Source organism: Salmo salar, chromosome ssa06 (genome assembly GCF_905237065.1).
Source record: "Salmo salar chromosome ssa06, Ssal_v3.1, whole genome shotgun sequence".
NCBI lineage: Eukaryota > Metazoa > Chordata > Actinopteri > Salmoniformes > Salmonidae > Salmo > Salmo salar.
Window position 1 is genome coordinate 69,680,462 of NC_059447.1, and position 18,721 is coordinate 69,699,182.

Consider the following 18,721-nt stretch of genomic DNA (forward strand, 5'->3'; position numbering starts at 1 on the left):
TGCCGAACTTGCTAAACTGAACGGTATGGGTTGACTTCGCTCTAAGACATTTAATATTTTGATACCACTATAGGCTATTTAGCTCTGACATGATATCCCAGTTACAAATCGTGACTTTGGGACTATAAGGTTCGATCTGACATTTTGGTTTTAAAAAAGTACATTGACAATAAAACAATTTTAAATCAGAAAGTTATATCTGCGCAAACACCTTTTAACTTGGTGCTATATGCTTATATCAGCAATCCAATCACACAATTCTGGGTTGTCAATCAAAAATAATTGTATGTAAGGTGATATACAGTGCATTCGGAAAGTATTCAGACGCCTTGACTTTTCCACATTTTGTTACTTTACAGCCTTATTCTAAAATGGATGAAAAAATAAATTTAAAAATGTAAATAAAAAACAGAAATACCTTATTTACATACAGTACCAGTCAAGAGTGTGGACACAGCTACTCATTCAAGGCTTTTTATTTATTAGGACTATTTTCGACATTTTAGAATAATAGTGAAGACATCAAAATAATGAAATAACACATGGAATCTTATAGAAACCAAAAAAGTGTTAAACAAATCAAAATATATTTTATATTTGTGATTCTTTAAAGTAGCCACCTTTTGCCTTGAGGACAGCTTTGCATACTCTTGGCATTCTCTCAAGCAGCTTCATGAGGTAGTCACCTGGAATGCATTTTAATTAACCGGTGTGCATTGTTAAAAGTTAACTTGTTGAATTTCTTTCCTTAATGCGTTTGAGCGAATCAGTTGTGTTGTGACAAGGTAGGGTTGGTATACAGAACACAGCACTATTTGGTTAAAGACCAAGTCCATATTATGGCAAGAACAGCTCAAATCAAATAAGCAAAGAGAAAAGACAGTCAATCATTATTTTAAGACATGAAGGTCAGTCCATCTGGAAAAGTTTCTTTAAAAAAAAAAACATCTAGAGCTATGAGGAAACTGGCTCTCATGAGGACCGCCACAGGAAAGGAAGACACAGAATTACCTCTGCTGCAGAGGATAAGTTCATTAGAGTTACCAGACTCAGAAATTGCAGCCCAAATAAATGCTTCACAGAGTTCAAGTTTTATTTTATTTATTTAACTAGGCAAGTCTGTTAAAAACAAATTCTTATTTTCAATGACAGCCTAGGAACTGTGGGTTAACTGCCTTGTTCAGGTGCAGAATAACAGATTTGTACCTTGTCAGCTCGGGGATTCAATCTTGCAACCTTTCGGTTACTAGTCCAACACTCTAACCACTAGGCTATGCTGCCTAGTAAGAGACACATCTCAACATCAACTGTTCAGAGGAGACTGTGTGAATCAGGCCTTCATGGTCAAATTGCTGCAAAGAAACCATTACTAAAGGACACCAATAAGAATAAGAGACTTGCTTGGGCCAAGAAACACGAGCAATGGACATTAGACCGGTGGAAATCTGTCCTTTGGTCTGGTGTCCAAATTGGAGATTTTTGGTTCCAACCGCCATGTCTTGGTGAGATGCGGTGTGGGTGAACGGATAATCTCTGTATGTGTATTTCCCACCATAAAGCATGGAGGAGGAGGTGTTATGGTGTGGGGGGGCTTTGCTGGTGACACTGTCTGTGATTTATTTAGAATTCAAGGCACACTTAACCAGCAAGGCTACCACAGCATTCTACAGCGATACGCCATCCCATCTGGTTTGGGCTTAGTGAGACTATCATTTGTTTTTCAACATGACAATGACCCAACACACTTCCAGGCGGTGTAAGGGCTATTTTACCAAGAATGTAAGTGATGGAGTGCTGCATCAGATGACTTGGCCTCCACAATCACCGACCTCAACCAAATTGAGATGGTTTGGGATGAGTCGGACCGCAGAGTGAAGGAAAAGCAGCCAACAAGTGCTCAGCATATGTGGGAACTCCTTCAAGACTGTTGGAAAAGCATTGCAGGTGAAGCTGGTTGAGAGAACGCCAAGTGTGCAAAGCCGTCATCAAGGCAAAGGGTGGCTACTATATTTAGATTTTTTTAAACACCTTTTTGGTTACTTTATGATTCCATATGTGTTGTTTCATAGTTTTGAGGTCTTCACTAGAATTCTACAATGTAAAAAATTGTAAAAATAAAGAAAAACCTTTGAAGGAGTAGGTGTTCTTAAACTTTTGACTGGTAGTGTACATTCTCCTGTTCTATTGTTTTTTTTAAAACTTTTTTTTCATTGTCTAGCATCTATTGGCATTATCCTAGTCAATATGCAATGCAGGATAGTTTTTACATCTTTAAATCTCCCCTCTTTCTAAATTTCTAACAGATGTTTTCATATCTGTCCATGAAACCCCTTGCATGTGTTGTGCCGCAAATTGCATTTTGGAACATTCACGCGTAGGCCTACCACCATGTGCACATTGCTGCACCTAAAATATGAAGAAATGATAGTTTATCAACATTTTAAGCAAAACGTTCTGATCTATTCCATCAGCCTTATTAATTGATACGCGTATACCTCCACTACACTGATTTGATACGCATCGTGGGGATTAAGAAGTGAGTATACGCAATGCCCCTGAAAAATAAGTGGGTATATATGGCATATACCTGCGCATACCCTCCACTACACCACTGTTTGTCATTTTAAGGAACTATCGTTTTAACTAATGTTTGATGAACATTAATTAATATATTTGATGACGTGATTAAAAAGAAGGAATAGTATTCTCATTATTTCATCATTAAATGATTAAACATTCTGTGCCAGATAGATCTTTCCCATTGGGCACAGATGTCAACTCAACATCTATTCAAATCAAATCAAATCTTATTGGTCACATACACATGTTTAGCAGATGTTATTGTGGGTGTAGTGAAATGCTTGTGTTTCTAGCTCCAACAGTGCAGTAATATCTAACAAGTAATACCTAACAATTTCACAACAATACACACACAAGACACACAAATGTAAAGTAAAGGAATGGAATTAAGAATAATCCCAAATTGGTTCTACGTAATTTAATTGAAATGACTGTCACGACTTCAGCCGAAGTCGGTCCCTCTCCTTGTTCGGGCGGCGTTCGGCGGTCGACGTCACCGGCCTTCTAGCCATCACCGATCCACTTTTCATTTTCCATTTGTTTTGTCTTTGTTTTTACACACCTGGTTTCAATTCCCCAATTACATGTTCATTATTTAACCCTCTGTTTTCCCCATGGTTTCTGTGCGTGTTTGTTTTATGTATTTCGGTCCTTTTGTGTGGGCTTGGTATTACTACATGTATTTGGTAATTTTGAGTAAAGTTACTTTTATTACTCATCTCTGCTGTCCTGCGCCTGACTCCTCTGCACCAGCTACACCCAGACCTTAACAATGACGTGGAAACAACGTTGATTCAACCACTGTGTGCCTAGTGGGTTATGGCTGAACCCAGATTGACATTTCTGAGCCATAAGATTATATCTGCCATTGCACCCCCACATTTCACTGCAATTATCCGGTGTATGTGACAATTAAACATAAACAAAAAACGTAAAGACTGATTTATAAATGTCTTAGGATTTTGAAACTCTGCACTTTAGGTAGCTAAGTTGAGGATCTTATTGGCTTAAGAAATGATAATTCACAAAAAAACTGTTCTGAGATCTGGGATATGAAAACGTCAATCTCAGAACTATGCTTTGCGCAGATAGAACCTTACAGTCGAAGGTCTCGAATTGTCAACCTGTGTGCGGAGAGAGGCTTTGGATAGACAGATGCTGTGTTCAAGACAACTCGGAACTCGAGAAACTCTGGAATTTGTTGATGTTTTCAAGACAACTGTGAACTCGAAAAGAAAATAGGTCAAATCGTGACGTCAGTGATCTTCAGGTCAGAGACATAGACTGACCAGATGAAAGCTATGGTCAATTTTTAAATCCACTTCAATAAGTGTAGATGAAGGAGAAGAAATATGTTGAAGAAGGATTTTTAAACCTTGAGACACGGATCATGTGTGCAACTCAATATTAGGAAGGTGTTATTAATGATTTGTTCACTCAGTGTATATTGTATATTTTAATATTGGGAACTTGGAACTCTTCTGACATCTGACTTCAGTGCGTTCAATATTAGGAAGGTGTTATTAATGATTTGTTCACTCTGTGTATATTGCATATTTTAATATTGTATTATCTTAAAAGTGATTTGCTAGTTTAGGATTTTACTATTTGAAAATGATTTATGATTTGTGTTATGATTGTAAATTGCTGTATAATTCGGTCTATGACTGCGAGAAACAAATACATTCTACTACTACAGTACTACTTCTTCTCCACTTGGAAGGTATCAGAATCAACCAATAGGAAGCTCTACGCAAAAAACATATTCACATTTTAACTCTGAGGTTCTTTGTTGTCTTGAAAGCACCATTGAACAAAGTCATATATCGGATGTCGGAAGAGTTCCAAGTTCCCAGTGGTCTTGAACTCAGCATCTAACTTGGAAAATCGTTGAAGAAATATGAGCTCCAAGTTTCCCACTTGAAAAGTATCAGAATCAACCAATAGGAAGTTCTACACAAAACAACGTACCCAAATTTCAACTCTGAAGTCCCAGGTTTCCGAGTTGTCTTGATGGAACCAACTTGGAAAGTATCAGACTCAACCAATTGGAAGCTCTACGAAAGAAAAACGTACACAAATTTGAACTTGGCGGTTCTGAGTTGTCTTGAAGCATCAGCTTGTGAACACTGAGGACAGTGACTCATTATGTGGGCTCAGCATCTGTGAAGGGGACACGGGCATGGGACACACAGGACATGGGAGGGTAGGGGGTTATGGGGGGACCTGCGAGATGTCACCAAACAATAGCATCATGCACAATGCTGCCAAGTGGGACAGTTCGTGTCACTCACTCATCATTGGGCTTTTGTTTCAAATGCATCTTTCACTCTGAGTAACCTACCAACCATTACAACTAGCCAATGTAAGCTATAGGATGAAAATAACAGCTTGACAGCTACAGTGCATTCGGAAAGTATTCAGATCCTTTGACTTTTTCCAAATTTTGTTACATTACAGCCTTATTCTAACATGGATTAAATAGTATTTTCCCCTCATCAATCTACACACAATACCCCATAATGACAAAGCAAAAACAGGTTTTTAATATTTTTTGCAAATTTCAACAACAAAAAACGGAAATACAACATTTACATAAGTATTCAGACCCTTTGCTCAAGACTTTGTTGAAGCACATTTGGCAGCGATTACAGCCTCGAGTCTTCTTGGGTATGATGCTACAAACTTGGCAAATCTGTATTTGGGGATTTTCTCCTATTCTTCTATGCAGATACTCTCAGGCTCTGACAGGTTGGATGGGGAGCGTTGCTCCACAGCTATTTTCAGGTCTCTCCAGTGATGTTCGATCAGGTTCAAGTCCAGGCTCTGGCTGGGCCACTCAAGGATATTCAGAGACTTGTCCCGAAGCCACTCCTGCGTTGTCTTGGCTGTGTACTTAGGGTTGTTGTCCTGTTGGAAAGTGACCCTTTGCCCCAGTCTGAATTCCTGAGCGCTCTGGAGCAGGTTTTCATTAAGGATCTCTCTGTACTTTGCTCCGTTTATCTTTCCCTCAATCCTGACTAGTCTCCCAGTCACTGCGTTGAAAAAACATCCCCACATCATGATGCTGCCACCACCATGCTTCATCGTAGGGATGGAGCCAGATTTCGTCCAGATGTGACACTTTGCATTCAGGCCAAAGAGTTCAATCTTGGTTTCATCAGACCAGAGAATGTTGTTTCTCATGGTCTGAGAGTCCTTTAGGTGCCTTTTGACAAACTCCAAGCAGGCTGTCATGTGCCTTTTACTGAGGAGTGGCTTCCGTCAGGCCACTCTACCATAAAGGCCTGAAATGTTCTCCCATCGCCACAGATGAACTCTGGAGCTCTGTCAGAGTGAGCATTGGGTTCTTGGTCCCCTCCCTGACCAAGGCCCTTCTCCCCCGATTGCTCAGTTTGGCTGGGCGGCCAGCTCTAGGAAGAGTCTTGGTGGTTCCAAACTTCCATTTAAGAATGATGGAGGCCACTGTGTTCAATGCTGCAGACATTTTTTGGTACCCTTCCCCAGATCTGTGCCTCGACACAATCCTGTCTCGGAGCTCTACAGACAATTTTTTCGACCTCATGGCTTTTGCTCTGACATGCACTGTCAACTGTGGGACCTTATACAGACAGGTGTGTGCCTTTCCAAATCATGTCCAGTCAATTGAACTTACCACAGGTGGACTCCAATCAAGTTGTAGAAATATCTCAAGGATGATCAATGGGATCAGGATGCACCTGAGTTCAAATTTCAGTCTCATAGCAAAGGGTCCTAATACTTATGTAAATAAGGTATTTCTGTTTTTTATTTTTAATACATTTGCTAACAATTCTAAAAACGTGTTTTCGCTTTGTCATGACGGGGTATTGTGTGTAGATTGTTGAGAATTTGTTTTATTTGGAAAAAGGGAAGGGGTCTGAATACTTTCTGAATGTTTTTATTTGACAATAATTAGTAACCATTGGTGAAGCTATAGTTAAGTAGCTTTAAATTATGTGTTCTTGTTTGTGGACGTGAACATTTTATGTCAAGTAAATTAAACGATTATGATGACGAAACATGTATCAATGTGACGACAGCAAAACGCCACAGTAGATTGCGTCATTGTGCTTAGATGACTACATCGTCCTAACATTATGAACAGCCAGTTTGCGACTGTCTGGGCAGACTCACTCTCATGTGGGTCTCCAACAGTAGCCTAAGTGTCTGTTTATGTTATCATGCCAGCTCCTTGTCTCTCAATGTCATTCCAAGCATGTTTGGCTCACTTGACAATGACATCATTGGAGTTGACAAGAGCACAAACAGTTCTGGGACCAGGCTACTCCAATAGTAAGTAGGTGTTTACTTCCCTAAGGTACGTTTGGGATTCAGCTACAAACTTCTACCAGGTCAATAAAGTGGACAAAAGCTGGTAAGCTTTGGTGAAGAGTGCTGCCAGACATCAGACAGCACTAGGACCCATTGCGAGTGGGAGTTGACTTCTGACATGACACCACAGTACCACCCTATGGCATCGTCCGGGACTGTCTAAGACTCATTGCTGCAGAATTAAGTGTATTATTGTTCTACTGCACATTTAGATCAATAAATATTTTGATGAACTACATCAGCATTGTCTCTTTTTTTTAGGTGTCAGCACACGCACATGCAAACACCGGGCCTTTTTAAATCCATAAAAGAAAGGCCCTATCTGTGTGTGTGTGTGTGTGTGTGTGTGTGTGTGTGTGTGTGTGTGTGTGTGTGTGTGTGTGTGTGTGTGTGTGTGTGTGAGAGAGAGAGACAGACAGACAGACAGACAGACAGACAGACAGACAGACAGACAGACAGACAGACAGACAGACAGACAGACAGACAGACAGACAGACAGACAGACAGACAGACAGACAGACAGACAGACAGACAGACAGACAGACAGACAGACAGAGAAGCAGATCACAAGCAGGACACTTCCACAGAGTGAGTAACACTCTACACTGGACTGCAAGAATGCCCTGATGCAATTCACATAATATATATATATATTTATTTTGATCTCGTTTTAGTCAGATTTTCTTAAATAAGATATTACTATTGGATGTATCATGAGAACTAACTTCAAGCAGATAAGCAGCTCATACAGTAAGAAAGACATTGGCCACATACATCGTTTAGGTTTGTTATGGAGAGCAAGGCCCAGTTCCAATTTGATGCTGCCTCCTAGGGGCTACCTTCAAATGTACATCAAACCACATACAGGCTGCTACTAGTAGCAATGTGCTGCCTCTGCTCTAAACTGGATTCTTAAAAAAAAAAAAAAATAATATTTAACCAGGTAGGCTAGTTGAGAACAAGTTCTCATTTACACCTGCGACCTGGCCAAGATAAAGCAAAGCAGTGCGACACAAACAACAACACAGAGTTACACATGGAATAAACAAGAGTACAGTCAATAACACAATAGAAAAAAAGAAACTCTATATACAGTGTGTGCAAATGGCGTGAGGAGGTAAGACAATAAATAGGCCATAGTAGCGGAGTAATTACAATTTAGCAAATTAACACTGGAGTGATAGATGAGCAGATTATGATGTGCAAGTAGAAATACTGGTGTGCAAAAGAGCAGAAAAGTAAATAAAAACAATATGGAGATTAGGTAGGTAGATTGGGGGGCTATTTCCAGATGGGCTATGTACAGCTGCAGCGATCGGTTAGCTGCTCAGATAGCTGATGTTTAAAGTTAGTGAGTGAAATATAAGTCTCCAGCTTCAGCGATTTTTACAACCAAGTAGTTTTCATGACCAGTGAGCTGAGATAAGGCGGTGCTTTACCTAGCATAGACTTATAGATGACCTGGAGCCAGTGGGTCTGGCGACGAATTTGTAGCGAGGGCCAGCCGACTAGAGCATACAGGTCGCAGTGGTAGGTGGTGTAAGGGGCTTTGGTGACAAAACGGATGGCACTGTGATAGACTGCATCCAGTTTGTTGAGTAGAGTATTGGAAGCTATTTTGTAAATGACATCGCCGAAGTCAAGGATCGGTAGGATAGTCAGTTTTACGAGGGTATGTTTGGCGGTGTGAGTGAAGGAGGCTTTGTTGCGAAATAGGAAGCCGATTATAGATTTAATTTTGGATTGAAGATGTTTAATATGAGTCTGGAAGGAGAGTTTACAGTCCAGTCAGACACCTAGGTATTTGTAGTTGTCCACATATTCTAAGTCAGAGCCGTCCAGAGTAGTGATGCTAGCTGGGCGGGCGGGTGTGGGCAGCGAATGGTTGAAAAGCATGCATTTGGTTTTACTAGCGTGTAAGAGCAGTTGGAGGCCACAGAAGGAGTGTTGTATGGCATTGAAGCTTGTTTGGAGGTTAGTTAACACATTGTCCAAAGAAGGGCCAGATGTATACAGAATGGTGTCGTCTGCGTAGAGGTGGATCAGGGAATCACCCGCAGCAAGAGCGACATTGTTGATATATACAGAGAAAAGAGTCGGCCCGAGAATTGAACCCTGTGGTACCCCCATAGAGACTGCCAGAGGTCCGGAGAACAGGCCCTCCGATTTGACACACTGAACTCTGTCTGAGAAGTAGTTGGTGAACCAGGTGATGCAATCATTGAGAAAGCAAGGCTGTTGAGTCTGCCGATAAGAATACGGTGATTAACAGAGTCAAAAGCCTTGGCCAGGTCGATGAAGACGGCTGCACAGTACTGTCTTTTATCGATGGTGGTTATGATATCGTTTAGTACTGTCACATCCTGACCAGTAAAAGGGGTTATTTGTCATTGTAGTTTGGTCAGGGCGTGGCAGGGGGTGTTTGTTTTGTGTGTTTTGGTGTTTTTGGTTTAGCTTCTATGTTTTCTATTTCTATGTTTAAATCTAGTTTTCTATTTCTATGTTGGGTTTTTGGCAATGACCTCCAATTAGAGGCAGCTGGTTGCCGTTGTCTCTAATTGGAGGCCATATTTAGTGGTGTTTGTTTCACTTGTGTTTTGTGGATGGTTATTTTCTGTATAGCCTGGGAGTCTTATGGAACTGTTATTGTCGTTTGTTTATTTTCTTTAAGTGTTTTCTTTAAATAAATTAAGAAGATGAGCACTTTACCCGCTGCGCCTTGGTCCAATCCTTACGACGCCTATGACAGAACCACCCACCAAAAAAGGACCAAGCAGCGGAAGAAGGAGCAGCAGGAGAAATATTTGGAGTCGTGGTCATGGGAGGAGATTTTAGACGGAAAGGGACCCTGGAGGCAGGCTGCGGAGTACCGGCGACCGAAGGAGGAACTGGAGGCAGCAAAGACAGAGCGGCGCTATTATGAGGCGCTTTATAGGCCCAAAGGCAAGTGCGAGAGGCAGCCGCAAAACATTTTTTGGGGGGGGGGCACACGGGGAGAGAGTTGGCCGGCAGCCAGGGAGAAGTGCGCCGGCGCAGCGCATCTGGCCACCAGTGCGTCTCCTCGGTCCAGCTTACCCTGTGCCTGCTCTACGCACGGCAGCCCTCACTCTCCAGTACAGCCCAGTTCACCCTGTGCCAGCGCTCCGCCCATGCCAGGCTACAGTGACCACTCAGCCAGGACGGGGTGTGCCAGCCCTGAGTTCCAGACCACCAGTGCGTCTCCTCGGTCCACCAGCTTACCCTGCGCCTGCTCTATGCACGGCAGCCCTCACTCTCCAGCACAGCCCAGTTCGCCCTGTGCCAGCGCTCCGCCCGTGCCGGGCTACAGTGACCACTCAGGCAGGACGGGGTGTGCCAGCCCTGAGTTCCAGACCGCCGGTGTGCCTCCACGGCCCAGTGTGCCCCGTGCCCGCTCTGCGCACCCAATCTCCTGTAAGTCTCCCCAGTCCAGGGAGACCGGTCCCAGCTCCACGCAGGAGGCCTCCAGCGATGCTCCTCAGCCCTGAGCCTCCAGCGACGCTCCTCAGCCCTGAGACTCCAGCGACGCTCCTCAGCCCCGAGTTTCCAGCGACGCCCCTCAGCCCGGAGCCTCCAGCGACACTCCTCAGCCAGGAGCCTCCAGCGACGCTCCTCAGCCCGAAGCCTCCAGCGACACTCCTCATCCAGAAGACTCCAGCGATGCTCCTCAGCCAGGAGGCTCCAGCGACACTCCCCAGCCTAGAGTCTTCTGAACGGGAGCTACGCCCAGGGCCAGAGCCACCTCCGATTGGGAAGGGGGGGTGTAGCACAGGGACCGTCGTTTCCCTCCCTTCCCTCCCTTTAAGTTTGGGGTTGTTTTTGTGGGGTTTTTGTTTTTGAGGTGCATTCGGGGTCTGCACCTTGGGGGGGGTACTGTCACGTCCTGACCAGTAAAAGGGGTTATTTGTCATTGTAGTTTGGTCAGGGCATGGCAGGGGGTGTTTGTTTTGTGTGTTTCGGTGTTTTTGGTTTAGCTTCTATGTTTTCTATTTCTATGTTTAAATCTAGTTTTCTATTTCTATGTTGGGTTTTTGGCAATGACCTCCAATTAGAGTCAGCTGGTTGTCGTTGTCTCTAATTGGAGGCCATATTTAGTTGTGTTTGTTTCACTTGTGTTTTGTGGGTGATTATTTTCTGTATAGCCTGGGAGCCTTATGGAACTGTTATCGTCTTTTGTTTATTTTGCTTAAGTGTTTTCTTTAAATAAATTAGGAAGATGAGCACTTTACCCGCTGCGCCTTGGTCCAATCCTTACGACGCCTATGACAAGTACCTTGAGCGGGGCTGAGGTGTACCCGTGACCAGCTCGGAAACCGGATTGCACAGCAGAGAAGGTACGGTGGGATTCGAAATGGTCAGTGATCTGTTTATTATCTTGGCTTTCGAAGACTTTAGAAAGGCACGGCAGGATGGATATAGGTCTATAACAGTTTGGGTCTAGAGTGTCACCCTCTTCTACATTTTTTGAAAGGGGCATGCTTATTTAAGATGGTGAGGAAATTACTTTTAAAGAATGACCAGGCATCCTCGACTGACGGGATGAGGTCAATATCCTTCCAGGATACCCGGGCCAGGTCGATTAAAAAGGCCTGCTTGCAGAAGTGTTTAAGGGAGCGTTTGACAGTAATAAGGGGTGGTCGTTTGACCGTGGACCCATAGCGGATGAAGGCAATGAGGCAGTGATCGCTGAGATCCTGATTGAAAACAGCAGAGGTGTATTTGGAGGGCAAGTTGGTCAGGATAATATCTATTAGGGTGCCCATGTTTATGGATTTAGGGTTGTACCTGGTGGGTTCCTTGATAATTTGTGTGAGATTGAGGGCATCAAGCTTAGATTGTAGGACTGCCGGGGTGTTAAGCATATCCCAGTTTAGGTCACCTAACAGAACAAACTCTGAAGATAGATGGGGGGGCAATAAATTCACATACGGTGTCCAGCACACAGCTGGGAGCTGAGGGGGGTCTATAACAGGTGGCAACAGTGAGAGACTTATTTCTGGAGAGAATTTTTTAAATTAGAAGCTCGAACTGTTTGGGCATAGACCTGGAAAGTATGACAGAACTTTGCAGGCTATCTCTGTAGTAGATTGCAACTCCTCCCCCTTTGGCAGTTCTAGCTTGACAGAAAATGTTGTAGTTGGGTATGGAAATCTCAGAATTTTTATTGGCCTTCCTAAGCCAGGATTCAGTAACGGCAAGGACATCAGGGTTTGCGGAGTGTGCTAAAGCAGTGAGTAAAACAAACTTAGGGAAGAGGCTTCTGATGTTAACATGCATGAAACCAAGGCTTTTCCGGTTACAGAAGTCAACAAATGAGTGTCTGGGGACACGCAGGGCCTGGGTTTACCTCCACATCACCCGGGGAACAGAGGAGGAGTAGGATGAGAGTACGGCTAAAAGCTATCAAATCCGGTCGTCTAGTGCGTTGGGGACAGAGAATAAAAGGAGCAGATTTCTGGGCGTGGTAGAATAGATTCAGGGCATAATGTACAGACGGGTATGGTGGGGTGCGGGTACAGTGGAGGGAAGTGGGATTGGTTTTTACAGTGGTGTTGCAGTCCTCTGAATGCTTGGGAGTGTAGAGGCAGGATGATACTTGTCCCTGTGCTGCTGTCAGCCCCTTCTAGGGAACCCTGGAGGAGACATGGGTGTGCCCATAACATAGGTGAGGCTGAAAAGTGTGTACCTGCCTACAATAGACAGGAAACAGCACATTTGTGACTGGAGGGGGCGTTAGTGATGGCCTGATTAGGACATTTGGCAAATAAACGTGTGTAATAACATCCCCCTGGGCACACCTTATAATTTTAAAGTGAAAATGTGTGTCATTTTTGGTTGAGACGTTGATAAGACGTTAATACGATTTAAACCTTTATTCACTCACTCAAAAAGACAGAAGTTTTTTAAATTCCCAATGTGTTATCACTAGGTTTACAACAACCAAATTTCAGCATTTAAAGGAGATGTATCTAATGCTTGGATAGTTTCATCTGAACCACTGGCCTAATTCTATTCTTTAACTTTTATTTTTGGTTTAGCTGGAGACCGTGAATCCAACATATTATTTGTTAAATTGTCGACAAGTTAATAAGCTGTTTACTGAATTGCAAAAGTTATATTGAATTGTGTTTGGTTGTCAACGCAACCAAATATCAACATATGAAGAAGATGTATATTATGTGCCACTGACTTAGTCTGACTTTAATTCCAGTTTGTTTACATAATAATAATAATAATTGATATGTTGGATTCTCCATTTCAACCAAAAATCTAAGTTAAAGAATAGGAATAAATCAAATCAAACTTTAACAGCACTTTAAATAAAGTTTGATTGATTTAGTCCTATTCTTTAACTTAGATTTTTGGTTGAAATGGAGATCTGAATCCAAAATATTCATTATTAACATGAAGATTACATTTGACATCAATCAAAGCATGAAAACCCTAGGCTTACAGTGCATTCGGAAAGTATTCAAACCCCTTGATCTTTTCCACATTACAGCCTTATTCTAAAATTGATTAAATTAAATTAAATCTTCATCAATCTACACACAATACACCATAATTAAAAAACGAAACCGGTTTTTCGAAATGTTAGCAAATGTATTACAATAAAAACAGAAATAGCTTATTTACATAAGTATTCAGACTGTTTGCTATGAGACTCGAAATTGAGCTCAGGTGCATCCTGTTTCTATTTATCATCCTTGAGCTGTTTCTACAACTTGATTGGAGTCCACCTGTGGTAAATTCAATTGATTGGACATGATTTGGAAAGGCACACACCTGTCTATATAAGGTCCCACAGTTGACAGTGCATGTCAGAACAAAAACCAAGCCATGAGATCGAAGGAATTGTCCGTAGAGTTCCGAGACAGGATTTTGTCGAGGCACAGATATGGGGAAGGGTACCAAAACATTTCTGCAGCATTGAAGGTACCCAAGAACACAGTGGCCTGGAGGACGTTTGGTACCACCAAGACTCTTTATGGAATTGGTAGCCTGGGAGGGAGGTGAGCAAGAACCCGATGGTCACTCTGACAAAGCTAAAACATTTACATTTTACATTTTAGTAGAAACTCTTATCCATACCATTTCATGCATTTTTTTTTTTTTTTTTTGTACTGGCCCCCCGGGGGAATCGAACCCACAACCCTGGCGTTACACACACCATGCTCTACCAACTGAGCCACAGGCACAAAGGCACATGACAGCCCGCTTGACAACGCAGGAGTGACTTCGGGACAAGTCTCTGAATGTCCTTGAGTGGCCCAGCTAGAGATCTTGGGTGTTTCAACAAAGTACTAAGAAAAGGGTAAATGTGATATGTAAATGTGTTATTTTTCATTTGTAATACATTTGCTAAAATGTCTAACCCTGTTTTTGCTTGGTCATTATGTGGTATTGTGCGTAGATTGATGAGGAAAAAAAACGATTGAATTCCTTTAGAATAAGGCTGTAACGTAACAAAAATGTGGAAAAAGTCAAGGGGTCTGAATACTTTCCAAATGCACTGTATATGTATTGTATATTTTTTGTTGAACCCTGGGGTTAAATTTAAAACAAGAGCTGTTGATGACTTTGCAAATGTTACATTATATAGGCCTAAATAGTATCATTGATGATATACTGGATAATTTGTAAAGTCTGCTTACACTTCATTTGCTCTGTTAAGCCTTCCCTTTAGAATGTCTTTGATAGCAACAGTGAATCTAGTCACAACATTTACATTTTAGTCCTTTAGCAGACTAAGTGACTTATCAGAGCAGTTAGGGTTAAGTGCCTTGCTTAAGGGCACATCAACAGTTTTCACCTGGTGTATTCGAACCAGCAACCTTTCAGTTTCTGGCCCAACTTTCTTAACCGCTAAGCTGCCTGTCGCCCGCTTATTAAGAGATATCTCAATAATCATTCTCACGATAGCACATTGGTAGTAGTTGCTGACAAATATCAAAGGCAGGGCTTGCTTAAAACCCTGGAGGGGGGACATAATGGATAGATGTAGATAGCTCAATTCTCCAGTAGGAGGGACTGCTCAGCCTATTGTTTTTTGATAGTGGATATAATGTTGAAGATCTGACGTTGTTTCAAATGTACAACTTCAACATATTTAATACAAGGTTTGTCTATGTTAAAAATTGGTTACCATGATGACATCATTCTGTGGTTGAAATTTCACCCTCAAAACAACAGTTAACGTTGATTATTGTTTTCAAATCAAATGTATTTTCCACATAGATTCCACGTCACAATACATTGACAAATTACATTGAAACAACGTTGATTCAACCAGCTTGTGCCCAGTGGGATGTGTGTGTTAACAGATGGACATGTGTATGAAGAATGTATAATCCATATACACACATGAGTAGGTGACTGTGTGATTCTGTGTTCTCTCTCTCCCCCTCACTTTTCTTCCTGTCATGTTACTGCCTGTGAGCTGTAATTACAGGGAGTGAAGAAGGTAGGGTTGAGGGGAGAACAGAGAGGGAGTGACATAGAGACGAGTGGTAGTGGTGGAATGTGCAAGAAAAAAAGGAAGAGATATTCAGTTACATTCAATCATTGACCTTTAACCTAATACATTTTCAAATTACCAGGTGCACTCATGGCTGCTTCATGACTACCTGCCCTAGAGACAAGAAACTTTTGTTCAGGTTGCCTCGGGCTCAGACAATTATAAAACCCCTGAAACCATCCATTTAATCTGTACCAGAGATATTTATGCCCAGTATTGATTGACCTGTTTAATGATTCTACAATGTGGCAATAACTAGATGTGCTTTGGCATTCCAATAGAACTGTTCATGAAATTACAATCCGGAAGAGGTTAACGGTTTAAATGACATAAGAACACATACTGTACAAAGGTCTATTTCCACCAGAAATACAGGTAATGTCTATAAAAAGAACAGCATTAAAACCTATAGTCCAAAGATAGACCTCACAGATTCTCTTGGTTGACTATTTGGACTTGTAACATTTGTACTAACACATAAGCGTTCACACACAACCAATAAACGTGTTTTATCAGCAAAGTAGTGATCAGTGAAATCACACACACGTTTGTTTTACTATCCTTGTAGGGACCAAACAATTGATTCTCATTCAAAATCATATTTTCCCTAACCTCCAACCCTAATTGTAACCCAAACACCTAAGTCTAAAATTGCCTTTTTCCTTGTGGGAACTAGCAACATTTCCCCACTTGTCGGAATTGTCCTTATTTTACTATCCTTGTGAGGACTTCTGGTCCCCACAAGGATAGTAAAACAAACACACACAAACACATAACCTGCAATAGCCAAGAAAACATTGTGTGATGGGGCCTACACTGGCTTTTCCATTCCTCAAGGCCAGGAATGTCATGTAGTATCCATCTGTTAGACTCTGGTAGACAACTTGGCAGTCAGTAGTCTAACAGATATATTTATGTCAATTGCTTGGCTTGAAATAATGATGCATTTCAGAGGCAGACGCAGCTTAACATGTTAGTGGGTAAGGAATAGCTAAGGTTATGTTGTAGGCCTAAAACAGGCAGCCTATAGGCAGGCCTAATAGAGAGGCCTACACAGCTAAATCAGCCTATATGTAGGCGTTGAATACAGAAATGTCAGTTTAGATCTCGTAATTTCTTCCCAGACTCTTTGGCATTTTTACAGCTGTACAGCCACTTTATAATCCTGGCATTGCGCTCAATGACCGATGTCCCCTGTCGAACAGTTTCATGCATCTCCTCTTCCAGTAATCCTTCGTTACTGTCCTCTCCACTATTCCGTGTGAACCCGTCATCTGACGTCGAGATGCTGACGCTTCGGATTTTATTGGCAAGTTCATCCGAACATACGGAAAAGTTTTCTTTGCCCAGGGACTCTATGACTTCGCCATTCAGTCCGCAGTATTTGAAGAAGGCATCAAAGTCGGCAAAGTTTTTGGAATATCTTGAGCTGATGTCAGAGTGAGAACGGCCGACCCCTTTGCGAGTCCTCCTCTGAACTTCCGCTACTCTTTTGTGAGTGGGTCTCTGCATCACACCTGGGGACCCTTTTGGTACCGGGCTTCTTATGTCCGTCCATTCTTCATCTGTGGATAGAGATTGTGTTTCTGGCTGTATGGGTTTCAAATAGCCAGCCTTTGAATCACATTCCTTAGCAAGTCCTTCGGGTGTCGTAAATTTGGTATTCCATTCCTCTGCCTCACATTCCTTACCTGATGCCTCAGGTAGTAAACTTGCCTTATCCAGAGAGCTGAGCAACAACCTGCGCCCCAAATTCAGTTTATTTTTCTCACGCGTCGATCCTTTCACAAGTTCACATTTCTGTCGGTACAGTAAAAGTGAGTCTCTTCTTTTGGAGCTCGTCCGATGCACCACATTTTTGTCCTCCGGCGGTGAAGGCCCTCCTTGCACACTGCTTGTACCCGCAGGCGAATTCCTCCCACTGTTCCTACAGTTCCAGTTGGAGCTCCGGTTAGACGATCCGTTACTACTAACAGAGGAAGATCCAAAACTAACCACTGGCACCTGTATCGAGTTGACCACCTGTTGACTTTTGACATACTGTTTTTTACTTGCGGCAAGCATCTCCACTGCGCTCATGCGTCCCGTCTCCTCGCTCTCCAGTTCCATCTGTTTCCGAAGGTATTCCGGACCCTTCTCCAAAATTCTAGTGGCATCTACACCTTTGTTAGTCATATTGTTGGTTTTTGCTTTCAAAACACTACGCTAGCTGGCATTCCAAAACTGTACTCAGAATGTAAAGGGGTCCCGCGTTGCCAATCCATGTTTGCGCAGTGCCCAAATGTCCAGAAGCTCGAAGTAAGAACAATTAAATGTTCTACTGTACAAGCAAGCTCGTGTCTTGTCCAAGCACGTACTAAAGCGGGTGTGTTCACCTTTCTGCTTAAACACATTACACAACCACATCCCGTCTTGCGCAAGACCAGGTTGAACCAAACAAGTGGTATGCAAAGTACACCTGATCATCACCAGAGTTTTTGATATCTACCCCCCAATTTTTTTTAAACTGGTTACAAGTAAGTAAGTTAGGTTTTCTCAACAACAAAAAATAACTACATTTGTTGAAACCAAATTTATGATTAAATGCCACTGTTATATTTTATTATTAACAAATCTATATTTCATGTTGCAACCTATTTCTTTCAACACTCAACTTGCTTTCCCATTTGGTTAAACCTAACAAACAACATAAATACAAACTAATATTTAATGTTAGTACAATCCATTTTTTTAAATATTTTTTTAATGTATTTTTAATCCCAGCCCCCATCCCTGCAGGAGACCTTTTGCCTTTTGGTAGGCCGTCATTGTAAATAAGAATTTGTTCTTAACTGACTTGCCTAGTTAAATAACGGTTAAATAAATAAAAACAAAACAAATAAAAGTAGATTTTTTTCACTTTGGCGTTACCTATCCAAATGTCTTTAATTGGTTTACAAGCAATTAGATACATTTACTGTAAATAAAGATATTAAGTTGGTTCCATAACATTAACTAATTTCACGATTTACCAAATACATTCTTTACATAAGATTTTCACATTTACTGGCTACAATATTGTAACCAAATGGTAGCAATCTCGACAATGGAAACCTTTCCATGGTCTTTCGTATCACATGCACTTATACAAATATAATTTTGGATTCAGTGCTGGCAGAGTACAGGTATAAGCTTGATAATATTAAAACATAACACTTTAACTGTAATGACATTCACACACTGAAAGCCAGGCCTCCAACTCTTCTAATAGGA

General features: G+C 41.9%; 1 protein-coding gene across 1 annotated transcript; it reads right to left on the minus strand.

The window, feature by feature from the left end:
- Positions 1 to 15,503: 15,503 nt before the first annotated feature.
- On the minus strand, positions 15,504 to 17,837 carry fam110c (family with sequence similarity 110 member C). The gene has a single exon (XM_045720947.1). The coding sequence runs from the start codon at positions 17,642 to 17,644 to the stop codon at positions 16,565 to 16,567; it is 1,080 nt and encodes a 359-aa protein (XP_045576903.1). The 5' UTR covers positions 17,645 to 17,837; the 3' UTR covers positions 15,504 to 16,564.
- Positions 17,838 to 18,721: the final 884 nt, after the last annotated feature.